Source organism: Protopterus annectens, chromosome 16.part0, assembly GCF_019279795.1.
Source record: "Protopterus annectens isolate FY-2018-M chromosome 16.part0, PAN1.0, whole genome shotgun sequence".
Classification (NCBI taxonomy): Eukaryota; Metazoa; Chordata; order Ceratodontiformes; family Protopteridae; genus Protopterus; species Protopterus annectens.
This window is the reverse complement of record NC_056750.1, coordinates 148,656,530-148,676,672: the sequence shown is the minus strand read 5'-3', so window position 1 is coordinate 148,676,672 and position 20,143 is coordinate 148,656,530. Positions and strand designations below refer to the sequence as shown.

General features: G+C 38.1%; 1 protein-coding gene across 2 annotated transcripts in view; it reads left to right on the top strand.

The window, feature by feature from the left end:
* LOC122791090 (pulmonary surfactant-associated protein A1-like) overlaps positions 1–20,143 on the top strand; it is a 443,204-nt gene that overhangs the window by 265,496 nt on the left and 157,565 nt on the right. For both annotated transcript variants that reach the window (XM_044058889.1, XM_044058890.1), the window contains exon 4: positions 19,568–19,630. In XM_044058889.1, coding sequence (XP_043914824.1) covers positions 19,568–19,630 — 63 coding nt within the window. The remainder of the gene's footprint in view (positions 1–19,567; positions 19,631–20,143) is intronic.

The following is a 20,143-nucleotide window of genomic DNA, read 5'->3' as shown; positions in this document are numbered from 1 at the left end:
ATTTGCGAGATGAGTTGATAAAAGACGTGTGGTGTTAATGAGAAAGATTTTGCTTTGAGATAGTGATTTAATGTTGAGCAAAGCCATAGAGATTTGTCAAATATACAAGCTTACAGAAAAGTACACAAATATGCTTAGAATGAGAAAAATGTGCTTGCAGTATCTAAATGCTGATAGTGTGCAACATAAAGCTAAGATGAAAAAAGCAATATTAATTGAAGGGATTGTCAACTCCCAACTCTAACTATAAATCAAATTGGGCCAGAACACCAAATCTCACTGTTAACTTTTGTAATTGTGGTGGAAACCATGAGCCTAAACTAGAAAAGCACTTAGTTTTTGGTCAGCAATGTCACAGATGTAAAAAACAGAATAATTTCAAAAGGCTTTGCAAGTCTAAAGTGGCACATACTTTTATTAAAAGAGAGCATCCAAAGAAGCACGTAGATCAGATAGAAAGCCATGAGCAAACTTTCTGTGTAGATGGTGTCTCTGTGATTGATGAAACAAATAAATACAGTGAACTATCAGCCAATTGGTAGTCTGTCAGCAAAGGGTGAAATATTTTGTATTGTATGGATTAATGGGAAACCCATATAGCTCAAAGTAGATACTGGGTCCAAGTGCAATATTATATCAGCACAAATGTTTGTCAAAGTAAAAGTTGGTGAGAAACTTGATTCAGCAAAGTGTGCGAAACTTGTTGCTTACGGTGGTGAAGACATTCAAAGTGGTGGCGCAGTAGTTCTCACATGCCATTCTGCTGAGAACAACTATAACTTGTAGTTTGACATAGTCAAAAGACATGTGCAGTCACTGTTAGGCCTCAAAGACAATATGAGAATGGGACTGATTTCGCTTAGTGCAGAAGTCCATCATATAAGTCTGATCAGCCACAATAGTTTTACACAGAATATTTTCAGTGAATATGCTGATATTTTCAAAGACAAGCTTGACAAATTTCCAGTCACATATATGAAGTTAGACTATGAAGTCAGCCCAATTGTCAGACCAGCAAGGAAGGTTCTAGTAGCAATGCAGAGCAAAGTGAAAACAGCAGTAGATAAAATGGTGAATTTAGGTGTGATGAATCCAGTAAAAGAACTGACCGAATGGGTATCCTCAGTGGTCATAGTCCATAAGAAAATTTCAGATGATATTTGAACATGTATTGATCCCAGAAATTTAAACAAAGCACTTAAAAGTCCTCATCATCCAATGCGCACAATAGAGGAGGTAGCAGATCTTACACCGAATGCCACTATTTTTTCTGTTTTAGATGCAAAAAGTTAATTTTGGCAACAAGTCTTCATTGTTAACTACTTGCAGTATGCCATTTGGTAGATACAGTGACAATGTCATTTAGGATAAATTCTGCCAGTGAAGTATTTCAACAGGCAATGAAGCAAATTTTTTCAGGTTATCCATGTATTATCATAGTATACAAGATTACTGTGGGGGCAATGGTGAAGATGAACATGATAGAAACCTCAAGAAAGATCTAGATTATGCTTGTGAAGTCAGTCTTAAACTGAATCCTCAGAAATGTAAATTCAAGCTGAGAGAAGTTACTTATGTGGGTCATTTGTTTACTAGTTCTTGCTTACAACCAGATCCATCTAGCAATTCTTGAGATGCCAGTTCCAGATAGTGTTGCATCTTTGCAATGTTTTCTAGGTATGGTCAAGTATTTAGGAAAGTTCATCCCATACTTGAGTGAGCTTTCAGCACCGTTATAAGAGCTGACATGCAAAAATGTAAATTGGTCCTGGTTAGTACAACACCAAAGAGCATTTGACGTTCTGAAACAGAAAATTGCCAGTCCATCAACATTGAGATATTATGATGTTCACAAACCAGTAACTCTTTCTTGTGATGCTTCCAAGCATGGTCTTATTGCAATATGTCTTCAAGAAGGTATACCAGTAGCCTATGTGTCCAGTATTTTAACACAAACTGAGATGCAGTACTCACAAACTGAAAAAGAGCTTTTGGCAGTAGTGTTTGCATGTTCAAATTTCCATGATTATATTTATGGCAAACCTGTTCAAATAGAGACTGATCACCAACTTCCAGTGACTATTCTAAAAAAAGCCAACGCATTCATCTCCAACATGCTTGCAACACATGATGTTAAAATTGGAAAAATACAATTTCAGTATTGTTTATACAAAAGGAAAATAGCTCTATCTTGCAGGTGCATTGTCAAGAACACCCAGACAAACTACAGAACACCATGACAATGAAAAAGCAGACTTTGAAGTTATGAAAGTCAACACTTCTTCTTCATTACATCTTGATGAACTCAGAAATGACCCTGTTCTTTGCAAGCTGAAACATTTTATCAGTCAAGGAAGACCAATGCAACAAACTAGTTTACCACTTGACATAAAGAAGTATCTTCCTTACTGAGACGAGCTCATGATGGAAGATGGAATCATCATGAAAGGTCCTGAAGTGGTTATTCTTAAAGCAATACAACAGGAATATATCAAAATTGTGCATTGTGTTCACCTGGGTACTGATTCAACCAAAAGAAAGGCAAGAGACATAGTATTTTGGCCTTCTATGTCAAACAATAAAGAGAAGAATCTCTAGCATATTCAGTTTGCAATAGTACTAAATCACACCAACAAAAAGTACCACTTTAGCTAAACCAGATTCCTGAACTACCATGGTCGACAGTTGCTACTGATATTTTTGAATGGAATGGTCAACATTACTTAGTGTTAGTAGACTCTTATTCAAATTGGTTTGAAATTGACCTGCTTGCTAACTTGACATCCAGTACTGTCATCACAAAATTGAAGAGACATTTCTCTCCATGGTAGTCCACACAAAGTCATTTCTGACAATGGTGTACAACAAGATGTCATACATTTTACTGGTGTAAATAACATTGTCCATTGCAGGTGGTAACCAACCCAGCAGGGGATTTCAAGGTGCATAATTACAGTGGGCAAGTGGTAAATGAGAATTTTGCAGAACTGTTATCAAAAAGCATGTCTTTTGTTTTCACAAAAAGATCTAATTTAGTCGAGACTTTGGTGGACTTAAGACTGTTTACTAGGAAATTGAAAATAGCTGTGAAATATGGGAATCAAGCTGAGTGTCAGGCAAATTGCCTAAGAGTGCCTAGTATATTTAACCCCCTCCTGCATCCGCTATTGAACATCTACGACAGAATATGCAACTTTGACCTAAGACATGGCCTGGGTTATAGAAGACAATGAGGTCCCCATAACATTCAAGGGGATCAGCTACAGGCCATTAAGAGTCTAAAATCGCAAGGCATCTGGTTCATGAAACTGGATAAAGGGGGAGGGGTAGTTTTGATGGACAATGTTATTTACACCAGTAAAATGTATGACATCTTGTTCCAGGATTCATATTCCCAGGTGTCAAAAAATGAGGTGCACATGGCCTATAGTAGAATTTACTCTACCCTGTTTGACATGTTTATGCAAGGTCAAATTCAGAAGGAAGAATATGAGTATTTGTGTATAAAAGAAGCCATTATTCCCACAATATTTGGAGTCCCTAAGCTCCACAAGGACAGAGTTAATCCACCATTTCATCCAATTGTGGATGCCAGGAATTCCATCACATCAGCTGTTGCAAAGTACTTGGCCTTTATGGTCAAACCATATGTTCAAGCAGTGAAGCACCTGGTAAAAGATTCTTGGAAATTTTTACAGATGTGTAATGATGTGGGGAGAATTACTCACGGCCTGTTTGTTACCATTGACATAAAAGATCTGTATTCAGTGATTCCCACATGATGTGGGACTGGAATGGTTAGCAGATTTTTTACATTTTCATTCAGATTTGGATCAAGATAAAATTAATTTGATTTGCGATCTTATGGAATTGGTTTTGTACAATAACTACATATTTTTTGAAAACCATTTCTTTCTGCAAACAAAGGGTGTGGCCATGGGTGCAGCTTGTGGGGTCATCTATGCAAACATAGTTATGACTACCTGGGAGGAGAAGTTTTTGTTTAACAGTAGCTTCAAAAAATCCTGGATCATGTATACTAGGTACTGGGATGACATTTTTCTCATATGGACAGGGCACCAGGAGACAATTTTAAGTTTCAAGGAATATATCAACAGCTGTACTGGTTTTCTAAAATTTTTATTTGAGGTAAATTTCCAAACCATTGCATATCTGAATGTGGCACTTAGAAAGGACACCAATGGGTGTTTGATGTCTAGAATATATAGGAAGCCCATGTATTAAAACTTTTTTTACATTTTGAAAGTTATCACCCACTCCAGCAGAAAAAGGCAGTTTTAAAAGGGAAGTTTGTTCAGGCAGCATGAATGACATCATCATATGAAGACTGTGGAAGAATGGTTTTGATTAAAATCCATGGTTTAGGGACGTGGATATCCTGAAGCCTTTGTTGATTCATCCATAGATGAAGTCATGATTAAAACACAGAACAATGTATATGTGCCTATTTTAAAGTCACAGTTGACACCCCCAAGTAGGCTGGGGGTCATCATTTAATGGGAGGCCTGAAGTAATGACTCATATAAGTGGAACTGTTTCAGCTCTGATTGATAAGCACAAGAGTTCCTTTATCATCACTTTTTCTTTAGACCAAGCAGAGGTTAGAAGAATAATCATGAAAAATTAGGTAATTATTTGGGAAGATCATGAGTTGGCTAGCTAGTTAGGAGACGAGCCAACAATAATTTTCAGGGCAGTTAAAAACTCAAATGATTTCCTGTAAATGCCTGATAATTCTTCTTCAGACAATCAAGATTTTGCCAAGAAAAGATGTGGGTTGTGTAGACCATGTCCCTATATAAAAAGTACCCAGGCATTTATCAATGGGAAAATGTATCAAATGCAAGGTAATTATAAATGTAATACAAAAAGAGTGGTGTATGTAGCCTTATGTGAGTCTTACACTGCCTTTTATGTGGGCAGGACGGAAAAGGCATTAATAGATAGGATAAGGGAACATGTGTATGCCATTTCTAAAGCATAAGAAACAAATGCTTTGGTTAGACACACTAAATTACATCCTACACATTGTTTTAAATTCATTGTTTTGGAGAAGTTGACTGAAAATCCAAGGGGTGGTCCCTTGGGGTTCCATTCGGACAAAAAGGAACTGCTGTGGCAATTGAAATGTAATGGAAGTGTGAGTCCAAGCTTAAATGAGTTGATATCTGTTCAGCCAATTTTAAAGCTTAAAACTTTTCAGAGATGAGTGTTTTTACATATATATGCTTTTGTTAATAATTATTTTAATGGCTGTTTAGGCTTTTTTCATCTTTTTTTAAGTATGTTTTTGAGTGGTTCTGTTAGTATTATGTGATGTATTTTACAATGTGTTTTACAATACTTATAACTATGTGTAGGCTCTTTAAACGTGAAACACTGGAAGTCACATGATGATGGGGTGTGTTTTGAATATAGTGGACTATTCAAGTGAATCTCAACTGATGAGGTTTGTTTATTACAGACAAAAGTGCTAATCATGGTTGTTTTAGTGAATAAAGTTATATTAGTCTGGGTCCTAACACTTTTTATTGCAGATTTTACTGTTTGTGGTTCATGTTTGGTATTACTAAACAGATTGAATGTCATTCTCACATATCTTAACAAAGGTCTCAGTAATGTAGTGTGGAGGGGTATATACAAGCTGGGTTTCTTGAAAGAGTCCAAATTATTGTTCATGCTATCATCACAATACATAGTCTTCAGAGTTAAAGTTAACGCAAACATTCTTAAATCAATGACTGCATCAACCAGATTTGTTTCTTGCACTGGAATAAATGACAACCCATGGTTAAGCACAGATTCCTCATCTCTAGTCAACTGTCTATTAGAGATGTTCCATACTATGGATTCGTGGTTGGTTGCCACATCTTCTTTATGGTATGATGATTCCCCTCTGGTGGTTTTTTTCTCTTGTTCCTCCCCCAGCTTACATAGCATTTGGGAGACCACCCCTCTCTTGTTGAATGGGCAGGGGTAGGGTGTGAAAAACCTGACTGGATAAATGTAACCCAGAGGTCTTCCTCCTAACTACAGGCTGAATTTCTGGTACTGCCATTCACCTCCCAGGCTCTGAAGAGGCTAATACAGTTATTGGATGATTAAGAGGTGTAGTATAAACTGAACCATCACTTTTGCTCAGTGTCTATAGGCATGGAATTATTCTGCCCCACTATCGGGCCTGCATTAGTGACACCCTTATCTTCAGTAATTATATCAACTGTTGCTCTTGACCTAGGCCATGAAAAAACATGTCCATTTCTAAAATCTTGTATGTCTCTAGCAAGCTTCTTCTTTTGTATCAATAATTTATGCTGATACATAGAGACATTGTCTATAGTTTCAAGTAACAATAAATCAATAGTGTCTTTAGAGGCAGCTGTATACAACTCATTATGCATATTAATAATGTTGTCAGTCAGTTCCCTCTGAATGGATTTAAAATAATCAACCAGTAGCCTCAAATAGGCAAAAGTGGTATCTAAATTCAATTGCTGCCATTTAGCCAATAAATCCACTTAGTGCTCACCGCGAGTCAGCATTCTCAAAATTTGCAAATCCCTAGGCATCACACAAAAATGAAGACATGCTTTCAGATGGAGATCCTGTAACTGTAGCCATTTAAAATAAAAAAGATCATTCCCAAGCACGCGTATCCTAGAGCGAAGCATTTGTTCATTACCAGATTCACTAGTAGGCACAGAGCTAAGAATTCCATCCTCATCAGTCAAGAAAGGGTTCACCTTGTTATTCAATAGTCCCAATAAACCATCTCCACTTCTATTCATAATATTAGCTCCAGGGTTGTAATCCAACTCAACATTTACTGTGGAGCTCTCAGCCATACCTCACAAAGACTGATAAACAAACAAGTATACAAAAGAAAAAAGCAAGTCAAACATAAACAAACCATACCCATAAGCGTAAATGAGTAAATAAACAAAAAAGTATAGAAATGGGTACAGAAACACAGCAATGCGTGAAGCAATAAATTCATACTGACACTAAACAAAATAAATGCGACACTGAAATAAAATATAAAATTTAATAGGTTAATGCTTTTGTGTATAAGAATACTTCATCAGAGCATATAAAACATCTGTTATGGACTGCATATAGTTTTGTTTATTCAGGTTTTGATGTCCAGTGTTTTGTTGTTAAAATGTATTTTCATGAAAATCTTAAAAAATAAGCATCAAAGACCATATAAAACATACAATCGCAATTTAAATAAATCCATATCATAAAAAGACCTCAACTAATCAGTATCAAATACTGTTGCATGCCCCAAGAATCAACCAGTCATGGAGTGCACCAATAGTAACAGCGTAATGTATCTCCTGCCAAGAGATTAAAAGGCACATCTCATAAATTCTCAGTGATCTGTCAGGAATGGTAAAAGTACAAACAAACAAAAACCTGTACACCTTCACGAGAAATCCAAGAGAGTTCAATATACACTGTGCAATATCTATATGTTTTTCTATTTCTATTTATATGTTATGTTTTTTGTGATGTCAAATTACTTTTTTAATTTTTTTCTGCATGTATATCCTTGCACTGGGAACGAAGCAATGCAATTTTGTTCAGCTACATTGTGGCATAGATTTGTACGACAGTAAAGTTTACTTTGACTTTGACATATTTACCACAGACATTCATTTTAATGTATTGGCAATCATATATACCTGTCAAATGGCTTGACAAAAATTCCAGTGCCATCAGTACATTTGTAACTAATGCATACAGCTAAAAGTGTAAAAGCCTTTGCTTCACATTTTTCTTAAATACATTCCAGCATATGCAGTATGTAGCTGACAAAATGCAAGTGTACATTCTGATGATCAGTAATCCTCTGTACAGATATATTCTGAAGAAATAGCTTATGTGCAGTCTTCCTAAAATAAACAAGTCTCCTCACCTTCAGTTGTTCTAGCTACACAGTTTATTTTATATTGTGTAGATTCATGGCTGTTAGCATAGTGAATATTCAAATGAGCTGTGAACTTATTAAAATTGCTGAATCACAAATACTTGGATCTATGTAGGAAATGTAAACAAAGTGCAGTCACTGCGTCAGTGTTTGTTGTTATTGGATTGTGACTGTTAATGATTACTGGTTGGGAGAAGGAAAACGCAACAGCACTGCAAGCTGACTTACATCCAGTGGGTGTACCAGGTTAGCTCTGCACAGTTCTTTGTCTTTTGGCTTTTCCCGGTTAGGGGTCGCCACAGCGGAACTCTGGTCCGCTAATGATCAGCAGTTAGTTTTATGGTGTCAAGTTGCCAGCCTGACACCCAACCTTCAACAAAGGCATGCCCATTCAATGCATGTCTTTCGAACGCCCACTCGACCATGGGGAGGACATGCAGACTCCACACAGAAGGCACTCCCAACCCAAGCCGAGAATTGAATGGGAGAACCTCTTGCTGTGAGGCAACAATGCTGCCACTGCACCACCGTGGAAGTGCAGCTGCACAGTGTTAGATGTAAATTTGGAAATGTAAGTAAGCAGAACACAATTAACATGTTGTGTTCCTTAACATCTAACCTGCCCTTCATTTGTTGGCAACTGCATATGATATTATTTCCATTTAATATCCTAACACATTTTAAGGCCAATGATATAGAATGGCTTACACACTGCATGTGTCAGAGTAATGGTCAGATAACTGAAGAATGACCAATAAACACAGAAAGGTAAGACCGAGATGTATATTTGCAATCAATAATCATAGCAGGTTGTGTGATCACTAAGTGCACTATATCCAAAAATAATACATGTACAAATAACAGTTATATGCTGTTGCAGTTGCTTGTATGCACCATGTGTTCAATTCCTTGCTGCAAAGCTGTCCATGTAGGGAGGACGGATATGGCACCCATCCTGTGTTCTGAAGGTGCATTGGAGTGAGAGTTCAAATCCAGACTTCTGAAGAAATATTTCATGTGTACTCACATTTTCTAATGTGTATGTCATATGTTGCTTTTTCTCATTCCAAATACTTTTTTTTTTATTTCTTTCTTTTTTTTTGCGGTGGCAGTATTTGCATGATGCAGTGCATAGCACAGTCTCAGAAGGAGGAAATAAATGGCAGTTTTGGCTAAGCTTATCATTTTTGCAAGAAGCGTGGCAGTGTGCAAACTGGACAACTGGACTACATAGGAAGCAGACAGAACCCAGACATCCAAAAATAGAAACTGGATGCATTCAATTAAAGCAACTGGGCATCGAACAAACTCACTAAGCAATGTTACGTGATGGTTAACAGCAAGACCTTAAGAATAACTAGTAAAATAGAGAATGTCATGTAGCTAGTCCTGTGGTTACAGATGTAAGTGTAGGGCTGGAGTACAGATGGTCCTGGGTTCTAGTACAGGGTGTGCAACATTTATTTTACTTTTGTGACATTGCAGTTTATAGTAATGAAATGCAACATAGACAAGTATTACTTTAACCTTATTGTGGCAAAAGGCATACGTGTAGGACTGCCATATGTGTAGGACTGCCAAAGTAAGCCAATCTGGTAGTCCCCTACCATAAACAAACTCTACAAAAGAAGGGAAAAGAACTGTTTCAGAAAAGGGTGAAGTCCCAAGACTTGAAAAAACTCCTTTGTTAGCCTCAGCAAAAAACTGAGATCCATCATCAAATCCTCTAACGCTAGCTATGAAAACAAAATTGCTGCAGATTCTAAAGACAACCACAAGGCATTCTATAGTTATGTCAATAATCTACATGGCAATACTCAGATCTGCTCTGAGTTACAGCACAAAGGCAATACATATACAGAACCAACTGATATTGCCAACATATTGGCTGACAGGTTCATTGTGAATTTTACTCACTTTTCTCCCCCTAAAGTGCCTATCATAATACCTGAGAAATGCCAAGTCCCTATTATCAAAGTGCCGTGGCACCACACCTGAGTACCCTGTTCAATCACAGCCTCATTTCAGGCTTTGTTCCTACAGAATGGTGCACTGCTATGGTCATCCCACTCCACAAAGGGTGAGTGACTACATACCCTGGGAACTACCACCCCATTAGCCTGTTGAGTCTGATATGTAAGGCTATGGTGCACATCATCATGGACCTTATAAATAATGACATAGGGAATCTTCAAACTCTGGATCCCACACAGTTTGGGTTTGTGAAAGGTAGATCATGCCTGCTCAACCTGATAGACTTCTTTGAGTCTGTCACCAAAGCTGTGGATGAGGGGAAGGTAGTTCACACAGCCTACCTAGATCTTGTCAAGGCCTTCGGCACCATCCCTCACTCAGGAATCATAGATAGACTCACTAAACTAGGCATAAACCCCTATGTAATAAGATGGGTTGCCAACTGGCTCACTGATAGAACCCACACTGTGAAAGTAGTGGACTCCAAATCTGACTACCGACCAGTTACAAGTGGTGTCCCACAGGGATCAGTCCTAGGTCCTCTCCTGTTTGGCATCTACTTCTCTGAAGTTCAAGCCAACATAAAGGGACTCTGGCTGACCAAGTTCACAGATGATTGGAAACTGGGAGCCATTGTTGATTCTCCAACTGATGTAGACATTCTACAAAAAGGTTTCACTGACACCAGTGACTGGTGCCAGAACCATGGCCTTAAGCTCAATGCCAAAAAGTGCATTGTCATTCCCCTTGGAGAAAACTTGGTGCCCATGAACTACCACACAGGTGGTAGTCCACTAAACACTGAAGGTGTGATAAGAGACCTGGGGACACAGGCTGACAGCAACCTCTCCTTTGATAACCACATTGCCACTGTAGTCAGAAAGTCCTTCTATGTGGCACATCTCATTACAAAAGGTTTCTCATCCAGGAAGAAAGAGGTCATAATCCCTTTCTACTCATCCCTCATTAGACCTATTATAGAATGCAATGCCTCATTTGGTATGTACCTTACTAGACACCTACAACAACTGGAAAGGCCACAAACATACCTCACTAAGAGGATCTTAGGCCTTAGACACATGCCCTATACAGACAGACTCAAAAAATACCCTTGCTATAATCTGTCTCTTATCGCCTACTTAAAGGCAATCTCTGCTTGACCTGCAAAGCCATGTCTGACCAAGAGCTGCTAGATATGCAACACCTAAAGAAATCCTAATCCTTCTGTGCCACATGCTCCAGGGACCTTAGCCTCATTACCACAATAAACAGAACATGCTGGAGGGACAGGTGCCTAACCGAGAGACTTCCCATACTCTGGAACAAGCTTCCCATTCATGTCAAGCAGAGCACTTCACTGGCCCTCTTTAAGAGAAATCTTGATGGGCGGGTGGGTAATAGGAAGTTCACCCCCAACATCACTTCAGTGGCATTGCTTGACAGGGGCACTGGGAACTAACTTTGGGCGGCATGATGCCAGGGAATCTTCTTGGGCTAGGCTTATATAGGCTCCAGGGCCATTAGCCTAGTACACACCTATGATCCTATGAACCTATACACATGGTCCTGGGTTCTAATGCAGGAATATCCATGCACTTTTACTTTTGTTCCACTTCTGATTATATTCACCGTCACTGATATCACTTTAGATAGTGGACCTGATATTCATTATATGTATGAGGGATGAGACACTATTATTGTGTTATTTATTTATTTCACTAGCTATGTATTATCCCATTTATTACCAGATGTATGCCTGTGGATATAATGTGTACTAAATTCCTGTATGAATAATGCTGCTATGTGTACTTGTATGGCCTTCACATTTGCCCAAGACACATACATTACTGCCTGTACATCCAATAACCTTGCAATAGCAATTACAGCTGTTTAATTCCTCTCTGCTTGGCACTGCTCCTAACCATGCACCAAAGCGCAAATGGGTTGCTCGTGAGTACCCACTGCCGAGCAATGTGTGTGTCTGCACACTAGTAAGCTTAATAACTGGAACTGGTAGGAAAGCATCCATCTCCATTATTCTAGATCCATGGCAGATATGGCAGGTGCTTGTGGGGAAGGTGACAGGTTTAGACCACAGAACTGGGGTGAAGAACCAGAGTGCTAGGCTTCTGCAGGGGGACTATTCTGGTTCCCAGTATAAGTTAGAGACTTGGGATAGTTTAGCCTGGACTGTATCCAGTGCCACTGTATCCCGCACACTGGTGACCAATGTAGGCATCATTATAATGACCTAATGAGGAGGAAAAGGGATACCCTCAACCACTGGATCGAGGAATTTAGGAATTTAATGCTAGTGGCCTTCCTGGCCACTAGCATTAAAACTCCTTCCCCATTCCCAAACCCTAAGCCTACCTTCATGCTTCTGACAGGTTAGAAAACATCAAATGTCAGGTTAGAATGCAGACCACGACTATTACCAAAAGTAACCCATGCAAGATCAGTGCAGTACAGTGTCACTGTATACTGAAAACTAATCACAGCTCTTTAGTTTCCTACTGTAGATGTGATCACTAAACCTGCCACCTCAAATTCTGGCAGTGGATTTTCTTCTTGTTATTACAAACAGGATACATTTTATGGGAACAGGAGAATAAGCATTCAGTTTCTTTTGAAACTCTGTACTTAGTTTGCCTGCCCTCAACACACACCATCTACTTTAATGCAGTGTTCCGCAAACACATATTTGCTTTTACAGCATCTGTTGGTGTTGCCTTTCTCAATTCCTTCCACTCTATTATGTGTAGTTCTGGTGTTGCCTTTCTCAGTTCCTTCCACTCTGCTGTGTGTAGTACTAAAAGTTCCTGTACCTTCTGATTTCCTTTTCAGGCTGCTCCTGCTGCTGGTGAATCTCTAGTAAATCAGTAACGTCACTCTTACAATCCTTATACTCTAGTGCATTTATATTTAATTTACTTCTAGTGTTGTTTTTATTTTCCATAACTGAGTTTTCAGCTCGACCATTTCCATTTCTGTTTCATTTTTATCATCTAATCTTGGCTTCTTAGTTTGAAATTTCTGCATGCTTTCTTCTCTATAGGCCTAAGTTCAGTATTTGGTTTTACTGGTCTAGTACATTTCTCCTTGCAGGACAACATGGAAATGTTTCTTTATTCCTTGTTCAAAACTTTACCACCTCTTGTTTCTACATCTTAGGTAAAGACTCACCTATATGAACTGTAGGAATGAGTTCCTTTGTTGACTGCATTTTCCTACCACATTGCTATAATTTATGTATGAAGGTTTAACTTTTTGACATTCTTTCAGTTCATAGAGTTGTTAGGGCTGCTAGATCAACAGGTCCAGGAATGAAGGTATATAACTGTGCCAAATCTTATTGTCTAACAGTCCCTTATATCATAGTACAAGCTACACAGACCTTCACCTTAACCTGCATAGAAGACGTAGATATTTCTGTTCAAATTATGTCCTTTGTTGGGCCACCCAGCACACCTTCTACCATGTGATACATTTCATTAGACAGCCCTCTTTGAAAATGCACCATATGGGTCACTTATTTCAGCACTAATATAGAGAAAGTAGCAGAAGCATTCAATCCATTCAAAACTTGTAGACATATTTTATGGCCAATGGACCACTGGACTATTGCTTTGAGAGTCTAAAGGAGGGATGCACTAAACATTGTTATGTCTGATTTTGGGATGACCATTCAAGGTAACCTAGAATGGTGGAAAATCTGATCCTCCTTCTTTTAGATAAGGGGTACCTGTCTGCATTCTCCCGTGTTATCTATATGATATCTTTAAGAATTTCTACCAATGGGGACACCAATCAGGAGGACTGGAGATAAATCAGGGGGTTTGCTGGAATCTCTTATTAGTGGATAAGTTGGAGTAAGAGGACCAGCCCCCACCAATGTATCACCTTGATAACCTTCCCAAAGGTACGGTTAACTGGGGATGAATAGCTGGTCACCTCCTTATCCTGTATTCAGATGTTTAGTTTTAACCATGCGTTGCTTAGACCTCTTGTCTGGTGGCTCTGTGTCTGTGGAATCCAGAGTACTTTTAATAGGAAGAGCAACAGAGGATCTAGCTATCATCTTGGGTTAAACAAAAGAATGGACATTGCAGTGGTTATACAGGTTGCACAAATAGGTATCTGACTGGCCTAAAAGTTTTACAATTATGCCTTTTTGTTAATTTATTTTTTTATTTTACTTTGTTGACCAGTTAGGAGGGCTGTTCCATGGAACATTTTCATCCAATATCCTTGACACATGCACAGCTTTCAATTACTGAGAGTTTAGTTAGAGCAAAACATTTACAGTATAAACTGGAAATTTTGTAGATTGCTACATGCTTACTGTAAGTATTTACAAGCTATGTACATGTTTATATAGGCATTTATAAGTTACAGATGTTCTTATAGAGTGATACATATTAAGTATAACACTGTACAAGGTACACGGTTCCTCCACCTCTCGGTAAGGTATACAGATTACACAGAAATGGCTATGCAAACTTTAACTATTTATATATGATGATATGATCTATATAAACTGTAAGAAATTCAATGTATGGCATACAATAAACTTTCATCTTTCATCTTTCTGTCCTCAATAACCTATCCTTCTCTCAATCAAGTCATCAACTGATTTCAGAGTTACCTGTCTGACTGCCAACAATCCGTTGTATGGCAGAATGACATATCTCCCCAACTACCTGTCTCCATAGGGGTTCCCCAAGGATCCATCCTTGGACCCCTACTCTTCTCTGTTTTCACCAATAATCTAGCCTCTGCCACCAAACATGGCACACTCATACAATACGCAGATGACTCAACCATCATCTGCTCAGCACAGTCCCTACCCAAACTGCAAAATGTCACACAGGAAGCCTTTTCCTCGATGCCCAGTTAATACTCAACCCAAACAAAACTAAACTACTCATCTTCCAACCCACCAAACATACTCAAAAGAACTCTCACTTTAACATCACAGCAAAAGACAACACCACTATATACCCAACTGAACACACCAAATTTCTAGGAGTGGAAATAGACAATAAACTAATATTTGCCATTCACATATCCATGACCATAAAAAAGTCCACAAAAAACTAGGAGCGTTATACAGAAATAAGCATCTTCTCACCAAAGCAGCAAAGATTTCAATAGCAAATTCCCACCTTATCTCCACCCTACTTTATGCCTCTCCAATATATACCAACCTAAGGCAATGCGATCTAAACAAGCTAGAGACCTGCTACAACAAAATCGCCAAATTCGCCACAGGGGCATCCTACCGTAGTCACCACTGTCTCTCACTTGCTGAACTGGGCTGGCTTAAACTCCCTCACCTCCTTCAATGGTATCATTTCTCACTCACCCATAAACTAGTAAATCATCCAATAGATGTCACATCCGTCCAGAATCTACTCCAACCCTATCGCACCTCCAGACCACTATGATCCAGCAACAAAAATCACTTGCAGATCACTAAAGCCAATAACTCTGCTGGTGAAGCACTATTCTCTTGCACCATTGCCAAATTATGGAACTCCCTCCCACCCACAATTACCTCCATACCATCATGCACCCACTTCAAAACTTTACTAAAAGTGCACCTAAAAACATGCTGGCTATGCCCTTGCAACTCACACTCTAATATCACCCACCCCATCCAACCACTACCTTACTTTCCACCCCACTAACTATCTTGATTATAGCAAGCTGAGATGCTCATAAGCCTAGTACTTATTATACAGCAGGAACTTCTTATTGTAACATTTGCTAATGTCTGTTATGTACTTCGCAGATAAAGATTCTAGTCGTTTACTGATGTACTATGTTCTTCATCTGTAAATATGTTTGTAATGAATTGCTATGTTAAATTGTTATGTAATCCGATGTAGCTACTGTCTGTTTATTTTAACTGTGGAGCTTTTCTTCCCGGGCCTCCACTGAAAATGGACCTACGTCTAGTCGGACACTCCCGGTCAAAAAAGTTAAATAAATAAATAATATATAAATAAATAAAGTCATATTACATGTAGGTAACAAATAATATTACATCTGTTGATTGACTCAGCCTGGACTATGCCTGAGAGTGGAGGCACAGATGTCGGAATACTTGAAGCCAACATCAGGGTAACACCATTCCCATTGCATATAGGGTGGACACTGATGTCAGTGATGCTAAGATCTGCAGGGAACAGAAAATCGGTGCCATAACAGTATAAACAGACAGAAACATGGTCATTATTGAATATTATACAATGACCCCCCCCATTAATATTCCAAAGTGTGCATGCTGATTGGTCAGCATGCACATTGTAAATCAGACTTATACTAATGGAAAAAGGTCCAGTCGCCCGGACTTTTTCCATTAGTGTAAGTCTTTTTTTTTTTTTGGACAGCAGTGGAGAACAGAAAAGCTCCGTTGCTGTTATCTTGCTATGTTAAACTCGTTTAACATAGCGAGATATCTTAAAAAAAAGCAATGGAGATTTTTCTTTCTCAGTTGCATTTTTTAAAGCTGTCTCACTATGTTAAACTCTTTTAACATAGCGAGACATGTTTTTAAAAGCAATGGAGCTCTTCCTTTCTCCGTTGCTTCCACACACAGTTCTAATGTACTGCGTAACCATAAGCATGCACAGTACATCAGAACTGACGCAGAATACTGGACAGCTGCGAAAGGGCAGCAAGGAGGCATTATACAATGCCATTATTTAAGAAAAGTAAGTATTTTTTTTCTTAAATAATGTCATTGTATAATAGCAATAACCCACTTCTGGGTGTAGGTAATGCTGGATTTACCCACAGTTGTCGTTGTTTCGCCACTCGGGTTTCGCCCTCATGACCAAACCACACCAACCGTGGGTAAATCTAGCATTACCCACACCCAGGCATGGGTTATTGCTTAAACATGGCATCCAAAACAAATGCACCAGTGATAGAGACATTAGACAGATCAGTGTCAAACTAGGTAGCACTAAAGTTGTTAAAGTGGTTGCTAGGACCAGCAGTGGTGAAGTGACACCAAAGAAACTTGTGCAGTAGAAAAAGTGGCACCTGAAGGTAAGTTATACATAGATTGCTGATGTCCCAAATTTGAAGGAACAGAAGTTGAAACTATGGATCACCTGGTATCTAGGCGTCAGAAGAATTCAGTGAAGCTGGTGGCAGCCTAAAACTGAAAGGTTTCAGGTCTTAATAGTGTCGAAGTGGCTTGGACAGAGGAAAGTGAAGGAAGAGGAGTGGATGCCACCACAAAGCAAACAAGATTTTAACAATAGCCACAGAAACTGACTGACATCTTTTTATTATCAGTTTGATGAAAGCTTTTCCATGAATAAAACTATAAATAATGGAATTATTTTGAAAGAACAGTTATGATTAATGATGACATGACATTTGAAGGACTTATATGTTGGCAAATAAAGTATTATAGATTTTTTTATAGAAGAAATAGAGTTAAAGGTTTTAATGGAAGGAGATAAAGACTGGGTCACAGAGCACAAAAACTGTCTGGACTGGCATTTTAAATGTAGAGGGGGGAACAGCCTGTGACACTAAACAGGCTTGTAAGCCTTTCTCCATCTTCTTTTCATCCTGTTATTAAAGCCTTAGCAAATCAAAAGTGGGGCATCAGCAATCTCTCCAAGCAATGTAAATCATGGCTGTCACTCTCAATGGGTGTAACCACCAAACAGTAGGTTGACGTAGTAAAAACTGAAAAGGATATGTCATGAAATAGGCATAGACAGCATAGGCCAAATCTTCCATAAGAAAATGAAAATAAACTTCTGACAGAAAAGTGAGAAGTTTGAGATAAACTTGCTCAGAGAAAGATGAAATTAGATAAGAAAAATATTTTACACCATGATATTCTCTACAAATCAACACAGCTTGTCACAGAGGCAGCCTCGGAACATTGTCTTCCAGATAAATTGTGAACATGTCAAAGAAGAATTCTACAGTAAGAGATGCATAGTGTATTATCTGAAGGTACATAGTCAGCTGGGAAAATGTTATCTGCCAGGGTGGTCCTAATGCTTAAGGCATAAGCTTGAGAGTTTTTACAAGAAGGACCTCTTCTTGTAAGATAATATGATAGTCAGTGAAGCAGTAGAAAAAGGGGAAGGGGGTGATGGAGAAATTAGCCATGAAAGGTATAAGGTTCTTATGATCCTCAAGTATGAACATTTATTTATTATATTTATTGTTTTGATTACTTGGTGGTCCAACTGTGTTGTGGCCCATTTTCTGAGTGAAGGTTAAGTGAGAAAATTCCACTACAAAAGAAATAAACAGCAAAGAAAAGTTTGATTAAAATCAAGTTATACAGAGTAAAAGTAATACAAAAATGAAGTGTACAGTTTCCAGTCATTTGCATCTTAAGTGTTATATGAGTGTAAAGGAGCTCTTGTATGAAGTTTGTATAACAAAGATATTGCTTACTAATTTTTAACCAAGCTGAGCTAAAACCCCACGTACTCAATAAATGGTTGTGTCCTTTGCTTTGCTCCAGACTAACCTCTCCCTCTGACTCTGCTACTCCCTTGATTCATCATCTCTCTATTCTGTGCCTGCTTGCATAGTAATAACCATAGTACTATTCTAATGTAGAGCTTTTGAGATATCATGACTAGACATGTCATTTTTTCTGTAAGTTACACTCAGAGAGAGTGTAAAGTCATTTTAGATATTCAGAAATGTGTAATGCCCCTTGGATCTCTTAGTACTTACACAGAAATGTATAATTGCTGGAATCTCTTAGCTTATTGTGTAAACTTTAGACTTTAGTAATATCACACTGATATCTTACGTACTTAAACAGAAATATATAACTGCTCTCTTTGCTAATTGTGTAAACTTTAGACTCTCGATGAATTATGTATAGTTGCTTGTGACCAATCTACTGTTTTAGATTAACTTCGTTGTCCTGTGGACGCTACTGATGTTTGTATTTTAGATGTATCATTGTGGAGCTTTTCTCCCTGGGCCTCTGCTTAAAAAGGACATGTGGCCAGTTGGACTTTCCCATTAAACAAATGTAAAATAAAAATAATAAATATGTAAAATAAGTATACATTGGACAGCACTTACAAACTGATTAAGAGTCTGTAGGTTGTAAATAGTTGTCACACTGGAAATTTAAAGTCTGCATGAGAAAAGAAGACATAGAAGTTAGAGGAGTTATATACAGCAAGTGTGGTAACAGCATGGAAACAGAGACTGCAAGGTTTTAGTGGATTGCTAGAGCAGTTGGCATTAATCATCTTACTGAGATTACATTTTCATATGGTATCTAATCACTTCCAGTAGCTATACAACATAAATTCAGTGTCTCCATTTTTGCCTTTTTTTTCTGCCAAAGTTGTTAATCCTAAATGATGCACATGAGCCTGTATGTTTAAATTTAGGGAAGAGTAATCAGTTACATAAATGTATCTTTTTATAAAGGCAACATTGTTTCCATTGTAAAGTTCAAAGCCTCAGATAGATACCATATTTTCACATATTAAAAAGGAAGGTTTTCCTGAAACAGTAAACCCCTCTAAAATGTATTAAAGATGAATATCAAAATATGTAGTTTTTAAATCTTTAGATATATTTTTAAATACAACTAATATTTTATAAATTTAATTTCAGGTCCTACAGCTAACATGTCACGCATTTATGCCTTAGAAAAGCAAGTCAAAAAACTTGAAAGCGGTAAGTATTGTCTACAGAAATTGTTCTACAGTTATTTTAATTAATTTTAATGTATATATAATGCTGTAATATTGTATGTATTAGATGTTTTCTGTTATTTAACATGTTTACACATCTGATTTGGTGCTGTCTACTGTCCACTATTTGCCATACTGAGTACCCCTCCTCAAGCAATGGTGTCATACTGAAGATGAGAGGTTTTTATCTTTTGGCTTACCCTCTGTCACCCCACCCACTGGCATCATACAATGACATTCATGTAGTCTGCAGACACTATGATGAGCATGCATACATGCTTCACTGGAAGTAATTTGGCCTGGCTTTCCCTTACTTTGTCAACATGAGCTACAGCTTCTGGCCTCCACTTGGGTCTGTAGTCAGGCTGGAGTTTGCTTGCTGACAATGGGAAAGTTTTATCTGCCTCCTTGATTATCATATGATCTTACAAGAAGAGATATTTCAAACACAAGTCCCTCATGTCAATAATATTTGACACTGGCAATGGAAATGTTT